This window comes from Meriones unguiculatus, chromosome 10 (genome assembly GCF_030254825.1).
Source record: "Meriones unguiculatus strain TT.TT164.6M chromosome 10, Bangor_MerUng_6.1, whole genome shotgun sequence".
Classification (NCBI taxonomy): domain Eukaryota; kingdom Metazoa; phylum Chordata; class Mammalia; order Rodentia; family Muridae; genus Meriones; species Meriones unguiculatus.
This window is the reverse complement of record NC_083358.1, coordinates 89,447,790-89,465,255: the sequence shown is the minus strand read 5'-3', so window position 1 is coordinate 89,465,255 and position 17,466 is coordinate 89,447,790. Positions and strand designations below refer to the sequence as shown.

The following is a 17,466-nucleotide window of genomic DNA, read 5'->3' as shown; positions in this document are numbered from 1 at the left end:
TGGGAAAAAAAAAAAAAAACTTTCTAGACAGTCACCAAAATCCATTGTTTTGCTCCTGCCTCTGTTCGTACTAACTCAGATAAAGGCATGGGAACCACACTGTCACCAGGTTGCATTTGTTGTATTGTCTGACATGTGAGAATCGCACAGTGCTGCCTCTGTGAGGTTTGTCAACAGCAGCCTCAGCATCAGCATGTGGGGGGCACAGGGAATGGCCCCTGGTTGTGTGTGTGTGTGTGTGTGTGTGTGTGTTCTCTGTGTGGTTGTTTCTGTGCCTCCTTTTCTTTCTCTATCCCCCACAGCTAATCACACTTTTAAGTGAAATGTCTTTAGCATTTAATGGCACGTCCTCCATGCTCATACACTCAGGGCAGAGATCCAGGGCTTGGGCTCTTTGGGGACCTGTGACTTATTTTATTTGAAGGTTCATTATAAGAAGACAAAATTACACACACACACACGACCTTAAAAGACACCTATGCAAGTGAGGGGCTTGCGAAATACATGCGCCATTAGCTTCAGAGCAAAACACCTCAACTCACAGCAGAGCTAGGCTCCTTTATGTGTGAGAGAGACGCAGATCTGCTCAGGAGTTGCTTTATTTTCACAAAGACGCATTAAACGATAAGCACTCTCCTGTGTCTCTTTGAAAATAAAATAATAGGAAGAGATGCAAGGCAAGAAGTATAGGTCAAGTCAGTCTTTAAAATGACTATGCAAGTGACATATATGTTTAAACCAGTCTTGTCCATTATAAATGCACTGCCCTTTATTTCTAGTTTCTTTATTTCTTCCTTTCTTCCCTCATTTCTTTCTAAAATGAAAAGGCTCTTCTGCTGCTACTAAAAATGCCACACACAAACACACAAGAGAGAGAGAGAAAAAAAAGAGAGAGGTTAAACAATAGCCTGTAAATTTTTAACAAATTACACTAAAATTACTATTTCTGAACTTAAGGATTTCTATACAAGAACACAGAATATGTTTTTCCACTAAGCCATGTCCTATCCATTGGGAAATTTACTGCCTCATAAGAAAATTAAAGCTGTATGTAATAACCTTGATGCAAAAACAAAACAAAACAAAAAAAGGCACAAATTGTAAAAAGTGAAACTGAGGGAACAAAGGATTCCCAAGGGAACATCAGGTCTCCACAGACCCTGCACACACGTGAAATGAAGGGAAGGAGTTAAGATGGAGAGCTGCATAAAGCAGCTCAGCCAGGGCAGACTTTGAAGAAGCCGTAGGCAGGCAGCTTGTAGGGGCTGGAACAGGAGTAGGTACAGCGAAGAATCAGGCAGTGAGGCTCTGGAGGCAGCCAGAGCTCCGTAGAGCTGAGAGTTGGACAAGGGGTCACACTCATCTCAGCTTGGGGTCAAGAACAGAACAAGATGGGAATGCTGTTTTAAAATCGCACAGCCAGGCTTGTGGAAGAAGCCTGAGGGAGGGGCCAGCTCTCAGGTCGAAAAGCAACTGTAGAGTAGATGCTCAATCCTCATTCAGAAGGGCAAACAGTATAGACATCGGAAGTGGGAGAAGACAGGAAACAGGAAAGGAACCTACCACAGGGGACCTGTGAAAAAAATCTACCCAGCAGGGTATTGAAGCGGATGCTGAGACTCATAGCCCAACTTTGGGCAGAGTGCAGGGAATCTTATGGAAGGAGGGGGAGATAGAAAGACCTGGAGGGGACAGGAGCTCCACAAGGAGACCAACAGAGCCAAAACATCTGGGCCCAGAGGGGCCTGAAGAGACCAACCAAGGACCATGCATGGAGAGAACCTAAGACCCCCAGCTCAGATGTAGCCCATAGGCAGCTCAGTCTCCAAGCGGGGGGGTTCCCAGTAAGGGGAGCAGGTGATGTCTCTGACATGGACTCAGTGATTGGCTCCTTGAATACTTCTCCCTGGTGGGGCAACCTAGCCAGCCCACAGACGAAGAGAATCCAGGCAGTCCTGATGAGACCTGATAGGCTACAGTCAGATAGGAAGGGAGGAGGACCTCCCCTACCAATGGACTAGGGGAAGAGCATAGGGGGAGAAGTGAGAGGGAGGGTGGGGCTGGGGAGAGATGAGGGAGGGGGCTACAGCTGGGATACAAAGTGAATAAATAAATAATGTAGTATAATAAATAATAAATTTTTAACAAAATGAAAAGAAAAGCAAGGGTAACAGTCCAGGGAGAAGACTTCTGGCCCAAGGTAAAGGAAGTGACAGCAGAGAAGGAAATGAGACAATGTATCCTCAGGCACCAGCTGTGGGAACGCAGTGCTCAGACTGTGAGGGGGAATTCCGGTCTTGAACCTGGGTGAATGGAGGGTGCCTCTCCATTAGCACAGATGAACAGATCAGAAGACCAAGTCTGTATGAAAGGTGAACAGTTTCTCTTCAAAGACAGAGCCCTTTTACACGCAAGCAAGATATTCAAACAGACATGCTCTGGACACCAGCCCAACCTGGAAAGGCTGCGTGAGTCGGTGATTCTCCTGGAGAAAGCCAACCGATTAGCTACACTGAAGCAATGTCTGTCCTCCTCACATTACACAGGCTCCTCAGCTCTCCGAAGATGCTAACTGCATCTGGACCCCTCCTCAGCCCACTCCAACGCGTTCCTCAGCACTGCCGTATAGCAGGACCCAGAGTAGACAGGCATCTCCAAACACTGTGTCACCGGGCAGGCAGAGTTCACACCCGCCATGTGGAAAAGATCAGCAAGTGTTAGAACTGAGCGTGTGGTCAAATGCATGTCACCAAAGGTATTATAAAGCCTGACTTGCCATAAATTAGACCTCGTTTCTAATGTAAAAGTAATTTAGAATTCCACTACCAAACTACACTTCAAAATCACCTATCAAAAAGTACAAAGAAACTAATTTTAAAGTCTGATAAGAGAATGAATATATAGGTAGGTAGATGGGTGGGCAGTGGAAGATAGATAGATAGATAGATAGATGATAGATAGATGGATGGATGGATGGATAGATAGATAGATAGATGATAGATAGATAGATAGATAGATAGATGGATAGATAGATAGGGTTCTTTCCTAAAAAAAAATTTGATGACTCCATAATAACCAAACCACTATTTTTAAAAAAATGATAAATAGCTTTCACTTAACAGGTAATGCTGAGTGCTAGATTTTTAAAAAGTTTAACCAACATGAAATTATATTCCACAAAAAAATAATTAAGTGTACAAACCTCATAATGTTCATATTCTTCCACATCAAATGTCTCAAAGTCAAAAAATCCATGCTGTAGTCCCTAAGGGTAGAGGTGAATTAGTTTTTTTGTTTGTTTGTTTGTTTGTTTGTTTTTGCACACGACCCTTGTGAAAATCTACTCGTCGCTTCTGGAATGGCTAATCACAAAACAGTCTTACACACCTCAGCGCAAAAGCTTCAGACTTTAGCTTTTTACTACATCTCTTTGAATCCCTTATAACACTGACAAGTCTGAAACTAAGTACTGTGGGTACTGCGAAAATACGCACCTCAAAAGGTGCTTCTTTTCCCAAGTTATATCAGTCTGTATGCAAAACTAAGAATGTATATAAAATAAAACATACTAGGAAGGTCACTGCCAAAATCTATTGGGAACTAGACTCAGAACAGAACACGCTACAGTGGTTAACGGCTCATGGAGGAGCAAAATCAGTTCTTCTTAGAAATTTTTGCCTTCTTTTTAACATAATGAAATATTTACCAAAAAGGGCATTTTCATTTAATGATCTTAAGTTTCTAAAACTGTTTTGTTTTGTATTTGTCTTCTAATTATAGTTAGGAATAAAATAACCATATACTACCTGCTCTTACACTTCAGAAGAAAGAATTTTTAACAATGGAAATATTTCATAATTTTTTAAGCAGTGACAAAACTCTTCAAAATTACTTAGCTTGTTCACACCTAATATTTTCAGGAAAACAGAGTCTTTTTTTTTTAATAAACCAAGAAGTTACAGAGATAACAATCAAATATAAAACCGTGGGTACATTTAAAAGTCACATGATCAAGCCATTAAAAATAGACAAAGATGCCAACTAGCCAAGCTGCAGTACACAGAGATGAGCGCGTGCTTCAAGATGTGGAAAGTGGACCTTCGGCACCAGAAGCACCAAGCCTGCATATAAAATGCACTCCTGGGTCCCATCGCACAGCTATGAAACCAGATTCTCTGGGACGAGGGCACAAGATCAGCTTCTTCAAATTTCTGATTATTTTGACACAATCTCATATAGCCTAGACTGGCTTGAAATGGCGGAGGACAACTTTAAAATACTGATTATGCTGCCTCCTCCTCCTCCTCCTCCTCCTCCTCCTCCTCCTCTTCCTCCTCCTTTTTCTCCTCCTCCTTCTTCTCCTCCTCCTGCTTTTCCATTTCCTCCTCCTCCTGAAGGCTGGGACCACAGGCATGCATCACCATAACCAATACATGTGGTGCTGGGGATCGAACCAGGGCATCACGCACGCTAGGCAAGCATGCTGCCAGCTGAGCTACCAAGCTGCGTCTCCAGACTCAGGACAGAAATATCATGAATTCCAAAGAACGATTCACTTTTTCCCACTTTATCTTTAAACTATGTGTTTAAACATGCCTCTGCGTGGTCATACAAGGTATAGACAATGTGTTACAGTGATGGCAATACATCAAAATCTGAAAAATATCCTCCCTTAAAAGGCATGTTTTAAAGATTTATGTATTATTTATACAGGATTCTGCCTGCATGTGTGCCTGAGCACCAGAAGAGAACACCAAATCTCACTATAGAGGGCTATGAGCCACCATGTGGTTGCTGGGAATTGAACTCGGGACCTTTGGAAGAACAGACAGTGTTCTTAACCTCTGAGCTATCCCTTCAGCCCCAAAAGGCAATTTTTAACATGCTTTCCCAAGATGATTCTCATACACACTAAATTCTGGCAATAATGACCAACTAAATTCCTACAAAATAAATGGGACATATTCTGTAAATTATTTCAACTTTTAAAAAGCTAATTAGGCTGAGCAAGGTAGCACAGCACTCAAGAGGCAAGAGGCAGGTAGACCTCTGTGAGTTCAAGGCCAGCCTGGTGTACATAACAAGTTCCAGGACAGTCAGGGCAACATAAGACGGACCCTAACTCAAAAAAATAAAAACAAACAGCTAATCAGTTCATCCACACATACTATTAACTTCAGAGAAAACTCAACAATCTACTGTTTGGCCTTTACCTTTAAAATATATGTTGTCCCTGCATGTTCAGACAGCACATGGTCAAAGTATTATGACAATGGCAATATATCAAAGTCTGAAAAATACCCTACCTTAAAAAGGAAAAAAAAAAAAAAAAGCCTAGCATGTGTCACCTTAAGCAAGGGAGTCTACACCAGCCCGCGTGTCTCAGCTACAGACACACTGAAAACCCTACCAGAGCCCTTTAAAGTCTCACTTGTACTTGAGGACACCCTATGCTTAGGAAAGCCTTTATTAAAAGCCTTTATTCATGGATACAGTCACACCTTTCCTGTAGGGCAGGAAGGATGTCATAAATTTCTATATCGAGATGCCAGATACCATAATAGGGAGCAGGGATGGTCCAGAGGGAACTGTGTGAATTTTGTAGGCATTACAAAAGAAACAGCCTCTATCAGATGGAAGGGGAGGCACGATAATAATAACCAGGACAATAAGTGCTTTCTTCCCTCGAGCATGTTCCCTAAATGCTTTACTAATGGCTTGTGTGTTGGCTGACCTGCCCATAAAGCTCCGGATCACTGTTTATGGACAAGCATTTGGGTTATACTGCTTGCAAGAATGGGAGTGAATATTCCCTCAGCGTTTTGGTTGTTTGTTTGTTTGTTTTTAGCTACTTTAAAATTTGAGAGTTTAAAATAATTTAAGAGGCTCCACAGTCAAGAGCATTTGTTGCTCTTGCAGAGGACCCAAGTTGGGTTTCCAGCATGCACAGTACAGCCCACAGCCCTCTGTAGCTCTAGTTCCAAGGGTTGCAATGACCTCTTCCGTCCTCCGCAGGCACTGCATGCACACGGTGCAAATACATGTGTGCAGGAAAATCACTCACACACACACACACAAATCATTTTAAATAAAATAAAACCATTTAAGAATGAATTCATAAAGTCATAAAGAGGCATATTGAACAGAGAATATTTACACTGATTTTCTCAGAAACAGAGCAAAGCCCATTTTTATGCTACATCAGAAAACAGAGATTTGAGCTAGAATAGTGCTACTCTTCACAGCTGGACAGGTCACGTCATGCACACATGTCTGTCTGACAAGCGCCTGCTCTATTTTCACCACATCGCTGGGTCCTCTGGGCCCTCTACAGGATTCCCAGTCCACCCTGCAGAGCTTCTCAGGTTAAATTAAACCTACGCTAAACGTTGCTTAACTTTTCCATCAGATACAGAAATAATTAAATAACTTCGCTTAATTAACTGACTTTGTAGCGCACGCGTCACCCGTAGGTATTGTTCAAAGGCAGAACGCTGGGTTCCACCCTCCAGATTTCTATGATTCAGTTCAAGTCTGGGGCAGAGCCAGCCACTGACAACTGCGGCTTAGATAACTTCCTGCCCCTCCCACACTAAGAGCTAGCCTGAAAATGAAGACAAATGGGTGATGGAGCCATCACAGCAGCAGACAGAGGAAATAAATGTGTCCCTGAGCACAAGTGGCGTAAGGCAGGAAGGGTGGTCTTCTCCAGCCCTGCCCCACTGCCCTCCACTTTCCCGCCCTGGTCACTACAGAAGTGGGCTCTCCACTTCCAAATATTTTCAGTCTGAGGTTGGCTGAATTTCTGAATAAAGAGGCAAAGGGGTATCGGGGGTGGGGGGCAGAAAGGTTAATGAACTGTAAAAAAAATGACAAAAGTATATTATATACACGTATGAAATTTTCAAAAAGTAAAAAAAATAAAATAAAATAAAAGTTTTAATTAAAACACACACACACAGAAATTTAGGGCCAACTGTACTTTACAAATAAGTTATCCAGGAAGTGAAAAGCCCTCTGTGTACTGACTCTAGAGCCTCCCGACCACAGGCAAAGGTGTTGACAACCATTCCCTTCCCAGCTATGACAAGAGAGTGATACCATTCTTTACCTTTCTGATTCCTTGTAAACAGTCAAGGATGGTGAGGTTGTAAGTGCAATTTCCAAAGGATGCATCCCTACAAACACAATAAAGGGCATTAGAAACATGCATCTAGATTTTCAAATAATAAAACAGCAAGACAGTTAGGCACGCCGCCTGGACCCCACGACCTTCATTCAGATTTCCGCCCTGCAGGCCCTGGGTACAAGCTTGAGTGAGCCATTTCCCTCTCTGAATCTTGGTTTCCTCATATGTGAAATGAAAAGAGTGACAGGAGCTATCATCCACGGGACTGCTCATTAGATGGCATAAAAATTACCTAGGATCCTCTCCATCTAATGCCTGGCACAGCAGGAGCACTTAAATATTATGACAACGACTATCTTCGGAGTTGCGGGAGGGTGACACCATCTTGTTACGTAATCGAGGCTGACCGGAAATTACTGTGTACACCACACTGGCCTCAAACTTGTAGCAATCCTCCTGTTTTTGGCTCCCGAGAACCGGCATCAAGGGCATGTGTCTCAGGACTCCTGATTCAAGACTCCTTTTTTTGAGACAGGGTTTCTCTGTGTAGCCTTGGCTATCCTGGACTCATTTTGTGGATCAGGCTGGCCTCAACCTCAAAGCTATCCCTCCAAGGTTAAGAACAGAGGCAGGCGGATGTCTGGGCTGGGATCACAGGTGTGCGCCATGGCACGTGGCTATGACTGCTCTTAGTGACCATCAATTAGACTTGTTTCATCAGGTGAAGCACAAACGACCAGATAAGCATTCTGGCAGGGGAGCAAACTCCTGTCGGGAACCCGTGAACCGGACCCTGAAAAGGTACAGATGTGGCTGGGCAGGCGGGGGCAACATGTGTGGGTCAACGGAACATGTAACGGTGATTACCACATGCATGTCATCCCTCCGATGCAAAGAAGACAGGAGAGAAGAGAACTGCAGCTACCAAGCCCTCCGTTTCCCAGGCTCAACAGGAGTTCTGAACCTACTACAAAGTGTTTTCAAAAAGACTAGGAACCCAGAACAAATTTACTTATTTAATATTAATACTTAATATTTATAATTATTTGTGTATGTGCATGTGGATGCGTGTGCATGTGTGTGCCTGGGAAGGTCGGAGGTATCCCCTGAAGCTGGTGTTACAGGCAGTTGTGATCTGAGGCACGTGCTGGGAACCGAATTTGGGTCTTCTACTAAGTCAATACATGTTCTTAACCGCTGAGCCATCCCTTCAGCCCAAAACAATGTTTCTAATTAAAAATAACACTTAAACCTACGGTACTGAAAATTGAGGGCTCCGGACTGTTTTGTAGAGCAGCTTAAACGGGTCTGTTTCAGGCAACCTAAAACTGAAGTATCAAGTTTGCATCAGCCAAGCAAGAACTGGTCCTGGAGCTTTAACAAGGTGTCCACAGCAAGAAACTTGACCCTGAGTTTCTCAGCCCTTCAGTTGGGCCCCACTGCTGACCCAAGAAGGAGAGCCATCAAGCGCTGAGCCTGGCACAGTCAAGCAAGGCTGGCTCAGGAACAGCATCCCGGGATGGTGCCAGAAGAACCCTGCCTTTCACACATAATTAACATAACACCAAGTGTTATATCACCAGCTAGCCAACGGAGCTTGCACCTGTGGCTTCCAAGCATGAGTTTAAAAAAAAAAAAAAAATCAACTGCTACACCACAGAGGTTCAGCATTCGATTGCATAACGAAAAAAAACCTTGACTTGCTGAAGCTTAACAGAAAGGTCTCTTAGGCCGGCACACTTCAGGGTTAGCCTGTGTGAACAGGAAGGCCTTAAGCAGACTTCAAAAAGGGCTCTATTGATTTTGTCCATGCCACCTAAATTCATAGGTCCAAACAAAACAGTTCCTTTTCCAGCTACCTTGAAAAGATCTCAGATGAAATACTAGTTTACAGGAACACAGATTCCTCTGCACACACCCGTCTTTTTAGGATGAGAGTTCAGCATCTTTCCAACGTGCTCCCCCCACACACAGACACACTCCAGTGATCTGATTAATGTCTACAGAAAAAAAGGGAACTCAACTGAATTTAAACAAATTTAACCAAAATATAAAAACCGAATTTCTAATTCCTTCATGTGTGCTCTTTAACTGGTGAGGGGGTGTGGCAGCATCGGGAATGTGCTTGCCTGGCACGCCTGAGCTCCCTGGCCAACCCCACCACGCTCTAACTGGGTAACTGCTTCAATTCTCAAGAAGGTGTAAGTAGAGATACAACGGTAATGAGATAGTAGCATGTCTGTCTGTGATTTCTATTATGACAGCCACATTGCTGATTCTACTCGGGCTAACTTCCAACTTTTGTCACTGAATCCCATCTCAAACTAGAAGGTGGACTAAAATAAAAATACTTTTTTCTCATCCATATTCACTGACTCTGGATTCTCTCTGTAAGTCTAAGGTTTAAGGCTGCTGCTTTAACCATTTCAAATTTTCAAATATAAAATAGAGCTAATTTGAGGGCCGAGGAGAAGGCTCAGGCAAGAGAGTGCTTGCCTTGTAAGTTTGAGGACCTAAGCTTGATTCCTAGAATCCACATTGGTTCTGTTTACTTACTTGCTTGCTTGCATCGTTTTATAAGTCCATCACTAGGGAAACAGAGATGGGGTAAGGGAGCAGAAGAGCTTGGGGCTTGCTAGCCAGCCAGCCTAGCCTCCATTCCAAATTCCAGGCCAGTAAGAGTGCCTGTCTCAAAAAGATAGATGGTTCCAGTCAGTGGTGGCCCACACCTGTAATCGCAGCACTCAGGAGGCAGAGGAAGGCGGATCTCTGAGATGGAGGCCAGACTGGTCTGCAGAATGAATTGCAAGGCTACACAGAGAAATGCTATCTCAAAAAAAAAAAGAAGGATGGTATTGGAGCAAGGAAGCCCAAGGTTGCTGTCTGGCCTCCACTCACACGTCATACACAAGCAAACTCACACACACAGAGAGAACCACTTTGTGTTTAAAGGGAGGAGAAAACATAATTCTGAGACTTAGAGACCTCAAATCTATCTCTATCCCTCCACATACTTGAACAAGTATATAAACTTGAAGTACCAGAGAATGCTCCCGACCTAGGCTGTCTGAATGTCTGCAAAGAATGTTGAGATTCTCATGACATCTCTTGTGTTTCCACAACCCCACCACTACAAATGACTGGCAAGCAAGCTTGGTGACTTTGTGGTCAAATCTGCAGACACAGAGCTGAGGACGAATGTTAACATGCCACGGACAGAGTTGGGACACAATGCTGTCACTGCATGCTACAAAGACAGAAGTTTGCTAACTGAAATCGAATAAAGGAAGCAAGTCCCAAGCCTATTCTCCAGCCCAGGACAGATGTCAAGCCTTGAGAGTCTACTGTGCCAGGTGACTGAGCTGCATTTGTGGACAGAGCAGCATGGAAACAGCAACCGCACCCCAAATCCTGCCTCCAGTCTGGGCAAGATAGAAAGGGCTTATTAGGGGCACCTGGCTCATGCAGTTACAAGAAAGTAAATGGGGCAGTGACCGCCAAAGCAAACCCACAAACAAATGCCAGTGAAGGCAGAACATTGAACCGTACATCTACCGGTCAACCCTTGCTTAAGGCTTTCTTTCTCTAAAATCAAGCAAGACAGGGATTGGGGGTTGGGGGTAGAGTGGGGAAGGTGGACACATAGTCTTTAAACTGGAAATCGGGAGGATAAATAGTAAATAAGGAAGCCAAAATAAATAAATAATAAATAAATACTAAGCTACTTATGGAAAAATTCTCAAAGGGCTGGAGAAGCGAACGCACTGGGTCTTTGTAGAAGTGAGAATGAAGGAATTGACTCAAATGAGATCTGAAAGTTCACTGAAGATGCTGAAAGGTTTTATTTCACAGGAGCACTGTCTCCTCCCATTAAAGAAATCGACCCTGCCTGTGGGTCAGCCGCAGCACCTCAGAACAGTGAAGCAGTAAGCGAGACAGAAGCCCCGGAAAACCACCAGGATGCTTGCCCAACATGACCTGCAGGCTCAAGTTGGAAGAGCCTATGCCAAGAATGATTTTGTTGTTGTTGAGTTTTTTGTGGTGTTTTTTTGTTTTGTTTTTTTTTTTTTTGTCTGTTTGTTTTTTATCTGTGTTATAAAACTAAAAGATCTTTGGGAGTTTGGGGAAACATTGGGCTCTGTTAAAAAAGTCCCTTCCTGCTCTGATATTACTCAAGGCTTTGAGTTTTCTGTTTCCTTTCCATATCGCTCTCCTTCCCAACAAAATTTAAACATTTTTCAGGCCTCTGTCATCTTTTAAAAAGAGCCAGTCATCCAAAACTTGCTTGACTCCATCTGGTCCTTCAGCTACCACACTGCATTTGATTCTCTGTTAAAAATAAGACAACACTAAAATCTGTACCTCTAAAGAAACTAATCAAGAGAGAGGACCCTGACTAAAACGCTCAATCCCCATCCCAAAAGGCAAAGAGGATGGACATCAGAGGAAGAAGAAAACAGGAAACAACCTAGAAACCTGCCACAGAGAACCTCTGAAAGGCTCCGCCCTGCAGACTATCAAAGCAGACGCTGAGACTTATGGCCAACTGTTGGGCAGAGTACATGGAATCTTATGTAAGAAGTGGGAAATAGTAAGATCTGAAGAGGACAGGAACCCCACAAGGAGAGCAACAGAACCAGAAAATTTGAACCCAGGGGTCTTCCCAGAGACTCATATTCCAACCAAGTACCAGGCATGGAGATAATCTAGAACCCCTGCACAGATGTAGCCCATGGCAGTTCAGTGTCCAAGTGGGTTACATAGTAATGGGAAGAGGGACTGCCTCTGACATAATCTGATTGGCCTGCCCTTTGATCACCTCCCCCTGAGGGAGGAGCAGCCTGACCAGGCCACAGAAGATGACAATGCAGCCACTCCGGATGTGATCTGATAGACTAAGATCAGAAGGAAGGAGAGGAGGACCTCCCTTATCAGTGGACTTAGGGAGAGGCATGCGTGAAGAAGGGGGAGGGAGGGTGGGACTGGGAGGGGAGGAGGGAGGGGCTTATGGGGGGATACAAAGTGAATAAAGTATAATTAATAAAATAAAAGAAAAGAAAAAAGAAAATAAATAAAAAAAAATCACTAAAGGCTTGCCCATCTTCATCTTTCCAGTGGATTTTTAGAGTGAGCACAGTGTTGTATAATCCCATTGCCATTCCGTCCAGAACATTCTTACCACACCCAAAAGAAAGCATTTGTCTGCAGTCCCTCCTCCTCTCCCTCCTGCTCCGCCAGCCCCTTGGCAACCACTCTCGTGCTTTGTGTCTCTGGATCTGGATCACTTTCTCTAGATCCACAGAACATTCCGTAAGCATCATCTCACCGACAGAAACTCACGCCCTCCTTTGAACACTCTCTTCTCTGGATCCCTGGGCTTCCACTGCACCTCTCTGGCATTACTCCCCAAAGTTCCTTGCAAAGTTATCCTTTACAGTCTCTAAAGGGAGACCCCAGCAAGCGCCAATCCCAGCCCCAATTCCAGTCACTGCAGACCCTCTGACTAGACTTTAATGTATGTCAGTATCGGCGCGGTGGCTCCTTAAAAATAAACTTATAGGTCATGTGGAGCTTCTGAATCAGTAATTGTAAGACAGGGCCTGCGACCCTGCATTTCAAAACTCTCGGCTGGTGCTGCTGCTGGTGGTAGGAGGAGACCCCATCCTAGTCAGTATCATCTACGTATCACTTCCATCCAGTAACGCTCAAGTTTATCTCTCAGGGACATCTTACACATCTTAGACATCCGAAACAAGACAGCAGCCAGGTGTGGTGGCATGTCCCTCAAATCCCAGTACCTGGGAGGCCAAAGCAGAAAGTTTTCTGAGTTTGAGGCCAGCCTAGACTAAACAGCAAGATCTTGTCTCAAAAGAAACAAAACAATACAAAACCTCCCCTAAAAAAGTTTTTAAATAGTATCACTAACCACCTTTCCATTTAGGAGCCTCCAAATTTACTGTGTAAGGGGAAAAACGTTTCTTGGTGGGGGATGCAGCATTGTTGTTGGTAGAATGCTTGCCTAGAATGCATGAAGCCCTGGACTGGATCCCAAGCACTTGATCAAGCTGGGTATGGTGGGACACACCTGCAATCACAGTGGAAGCAGGAGGATCAAAAATTCAAGTCATCCTTAGCTACACAACCAGTTCAACAACTGCTCCAGATTTGGGGGTGGGGGGAAATTTGAATCTTTGCCTCCACCAAAATCAATAGCACCAATTAACTAGTCTTCTGGTATCCTAGGTAAAACACACACACACACACACACACACACACACACCTCCCACCATACCTCAAGCTCATCTTCCTCATGTCCCTGCTTTTCTCTCAGGATTTCCAGAGAGCACTCTACTCCCAATTCTAGTGACATAACCATTCCTAGCCATTCTTAACCTCACTGAAGCTAAGGTGTTTTTTAAAAGCACATCTCCTTGCTGGCTTCCTAATCGTCCTCAAGGTAAAGCCGAAATCCCTAACAGGACCATAGCTCTCCTTCTCACCTCTACTTGGGGTGTCTCCAAAACCCTTCTGATCTCAGCTCAATCATGGCTCTCACAGAGGACTCCAACCCTACTTTGTGCTTGGTCAGGTCTCCAGATTCCCATCCCTTGAACTTGGACTTATTTAAAATTTGAAATTATATCCTGGTACGCTTATTTTGATTCTTGGCTTCTGTCTCTATCATAGAATTAGATCTATACATTTATTGTTCATCAATGTCACCTTAGCACCTAGTACAAAATAGATAATAAATAAATATCTGTAACTACATGCTTAAATTAAATAAAGAAGCGTGACATTCATCAAGAAAACTATCTGTAATGTTTTAGGATTCCTAGTGTTAACTCGAGTAGCCTAGTGTCTCATTCCTCAGCGGCAGGAGTTAATTTCAAATCTCTTCTGCCTGTTCTTGGTCACTGTCTTCCGTCCTCTCTTCCAGTGAGTAGTGACCAACAAAGCTAAAAGTAGTGATGCTCCAGGTAGCTTTCTCATCCTTCATCCCATGTACTAAACAGGTGTGCTCTACGTGTTTGAGGAGCTCAGCCACCACAGCAATATACAGGCCCCAACCGTAACTCTTGGTTTGTTTCATCACTCGTTTCTGTATGCATTCATTCATTCTTATTTGTTGAACCAAATATGTACTGAGGGAAATAAGAGGACATGTTGCATTTTTCCTACTTAACCTCCCCAAAGAGGGGCAACGTACATAGGCCTCACTACCTAGAAAAACTACAGCCCTAAGTCATATCTGCCATGATAGTTTGACCACATCTTATATTACTCTGCTAAACCGGTGAGCCCCAAGCTGCTCCTTAACTAGGAGATAGGACAAAACCTAAATACCTAAAGTTTCTAACTGACTGCTGAAGACATAGTCAGGTGTCTCCAGCCTTCAATGAAGAAGAGTGATGTTACAACCAACCTTGGTGAAGAGACATACAAACACAAGTTTAGCTCAGCCTGGTGCTTGAACATCATCTAAACTTCGTCCATCCTGGCAATTCTTTCTACAAGTGACTTCTGGCTTAATAGTTTACCTGACCCACACAGCTGCTACTGTGTGACTATCAAAGTCTGCATTAATCTTGGGAGCATCAACACCGATTTGTTAAAAAAAAAAAAAAATAGAATGAATATCTGAATAAAATGAACAACTGAGACTGTTTTAATCTGGGGTTTTCTTTTTTGTATTAGTTTGCAGGAAAGCAGAAATATATATATTTAATATGTATATTTAATATTAAAATATATATATATATTTAAGAGAAATAGAATCCCTAGCCAAATTAGAAAAGTAGATGAAAGGGCCTGATATTTCTCAGGCTCTGGACGTGTCTTACATAGGCTCACACCAGTTGATTGTAAAATATTCAGAAAACTTGAGAGCCTAGATCAGTTAAGAGTAACTGCATTCACACAGGCATCCGCAAACACTCTGGAAGGCTAGTTTGGCAACACACCACTCCTTATAACCTAAGAATTTAAAAAAAAAAAAAAAACCACTCAGAGTGAAGCAACCATGAAAAGGTTAATGTGATAAGACGGTAAGTCATAAGAACAACTTGTGATAAAGTCGTTCCAGTGAAGAATGGAGACAAGGCATGACTCTACAATGTAAGGACTCCACTAAAGGAAGAAAAAAAAAAACAACCTAAACTGGTGGTGGCACGTGCCTTTAATCCCAGCGCTCAAGAGGCAGAAGCAAGCAGATCTCTGTGAGTTTGAGGCCACGCGGGTCTACAGAGTGAGTTCCAGAACAGCCAGAGCTATACAGAGAACCGTGTCTCAAAAAACAAACAACAACAATAAAAGAAAAAAAAAAAGAATAAAAGAAACTGTTGACGAACAGACTAACAAATACTAACAAATGATGCTCATCTACACGTGCTTTGAGCCCGTAATTCTCTGCCAAGGCTCTGGATAATGAGTACTTAGGAGTCGTGGAAATATTTGGAGAGCAGTGTGTTGGAAAGGCTCTCAAAGATCATCTAAGAACTTCTCTAATCCCTGAACCAAGCTCAACCACCCCAAGCCTGTGAGCTTCCTAAAAACAGAAAGTCTATCCTCTACCTGGATGCCCAGGGAATACAGCAAGTGTTGTACACACAGCTAGCTGTGTTGCAAAGGTTGTTGAGCAAATGCGGGAACGAATAAATGATGGGTTCACCAGGAATTCGTTCAAAAAATGTTGACAACTTCCCCTAGCTGCAGGGAAACACTGATCTTTCAAATAATATACATATAGTATTATATATATATATTAATATATATATTATTTTTGAAAACAGCATAATATACCCTATATAATTACTATCCAATAGAAATATAGGCGACAGTCACAAAATAGAAGCAAATATATTAGTACATTTTATAACTATGTTAAACATACACAAATTGGTTTTAATAATATATCTTGTTTAATCAAATATATGTCATTGTTTCGGCACCTATTCAATATAGTTACATGTTCCTTTCTTTAAAAATAAATGTATTTTTTAATTTGGTGTGTTCGTGTGTGCTTGCATCTCTTGCACGGGTATGCGTATGTGCCATGGTGCACACATGGAAGTCAGAGGACAACTCCCAAGAGCTGGCTCTCTCCTGTCCTCTTGTGGTCCCAGGTTCTAACACAATCACTAGGTCTGTAGGTGCCTCTATGCACTGAGCCCACCCTTGTAAATCCAATCGAGCAATCTATCTCAATTTGGCTTTGACAAATTGTGAGTGCTCAGGAGCAGGTCCTGAGCAGTACAGCCCCAAACGTAAGAACTAGACACTAGTGTGTCTATATTGTATGGTCCTGTATCGTATGCTCCTATATTCTGTGATCTCTAGGAACTAGACACTTTTGGATCTATATTGTATGATCCTATATTACAGGGGTCCTGAGAACGACACACTATTGTGTCTTTCTTACATGATACTATATCTGAGAATGTTCAACCTCAGAACAAATTCACTGCATATGTTTAAGAGCTGTAGGGAAAGACAGTGAAGTGCTCATATGTTCTAGACCAACAAGATGAAAATGATTTTGTGGAGACAAATCTGCCCCTGAAAAAGCAAAGCCAGATGGCCTCCTGGGGTCAGGCCCAAAGCTGTTTACAACCTGCACTAAAGCAAAGGTGAAACAGTCTCCTACTTTTCAGATCTAACGTCCAACTTCATACAAATCACTTGGCTCATCTAAATAGAAATAGTAAGAAACTGGTTCTAATTCATGGCTTGAAAGGTCACAGAAAGCCAGACCCAGGGGCACGTAACACAGACCAAGTGCCTGTAATCCCACACTCAGGGAGGCAGAGGCAGGTGAGACGGATCTCTGTTAGTTCAAGGCCAGCCTGGTCTACAAATCGAGTCCAGGACAGCCAAGTCTACACAGAGAAACTCTGTCTCGGGAGAGAAAAAAAAAAAAAAAAACAGAAAAGAAAAAGGAAGAGAGGAAGAAAGGAAGGAAGGAAGGAAGGAAGGAAGGAAGGAAGGAAGGAAGAAAGAAAGAAAGAAAGAAAGAAAGAAAGAAAGAAAGAAAGAAAGAAAGAAAGAAAGGAAAGGTCACAGAAAATCAGCAAACAGACCTATATAGAACTAGCTTTAGCATCAGGAAAATGAACACAGCTCTGCTCTGTGCCTCTGATCAATGTTTGGCTGACACCTGCTTAACAATACAATTTTTTTTCACGCATGTGTGTGCTTGTGTGTTGTATGTTTATGTGTGTGTATATGGGTGGAGGTCATTATTGCTCTCTAACTTATTTTTATTATTTTTATATGTAGGAATATTTTGCCTGCATGTAAGTGTGTTTACCACAGGTATGCCTGGTGACCTGTGTCAA

The 17,466-nt window shown here is 42.9% G+C and overlaps 1 protein-coding gene across 3 annotated transcripts in view; it reads right to left on the bottom strand.

Moving 5' to 3' along the window:
* Window positions 1-17,466, bottom strand: part of Cdc14a (cell division cycle 14A) — a 152,094-nt gene that overhangs the window by 71,381 nt on the left and 63,247 nt on the right. For all 3 annotated transcript variants that reach the window (XM_021642714.2, XM_060392843.1, XM_021642715.2), the window contains exons 6-7: window positions 7,112-7,178; window positions 3,203-3,265 (exon numbers count right to left, since the gene is read on the bottom strand). In XM_021642714.2, the coding sequence (XP_021498389.1) occupies window positions 3,203-3,265; window positions 7,112-7,178 (130 nt within the window). The remainder of the gene's footprint in view (window positions 1-3,202; window positions 3,266-7,111; window positions 7,179-17,466) is intronic.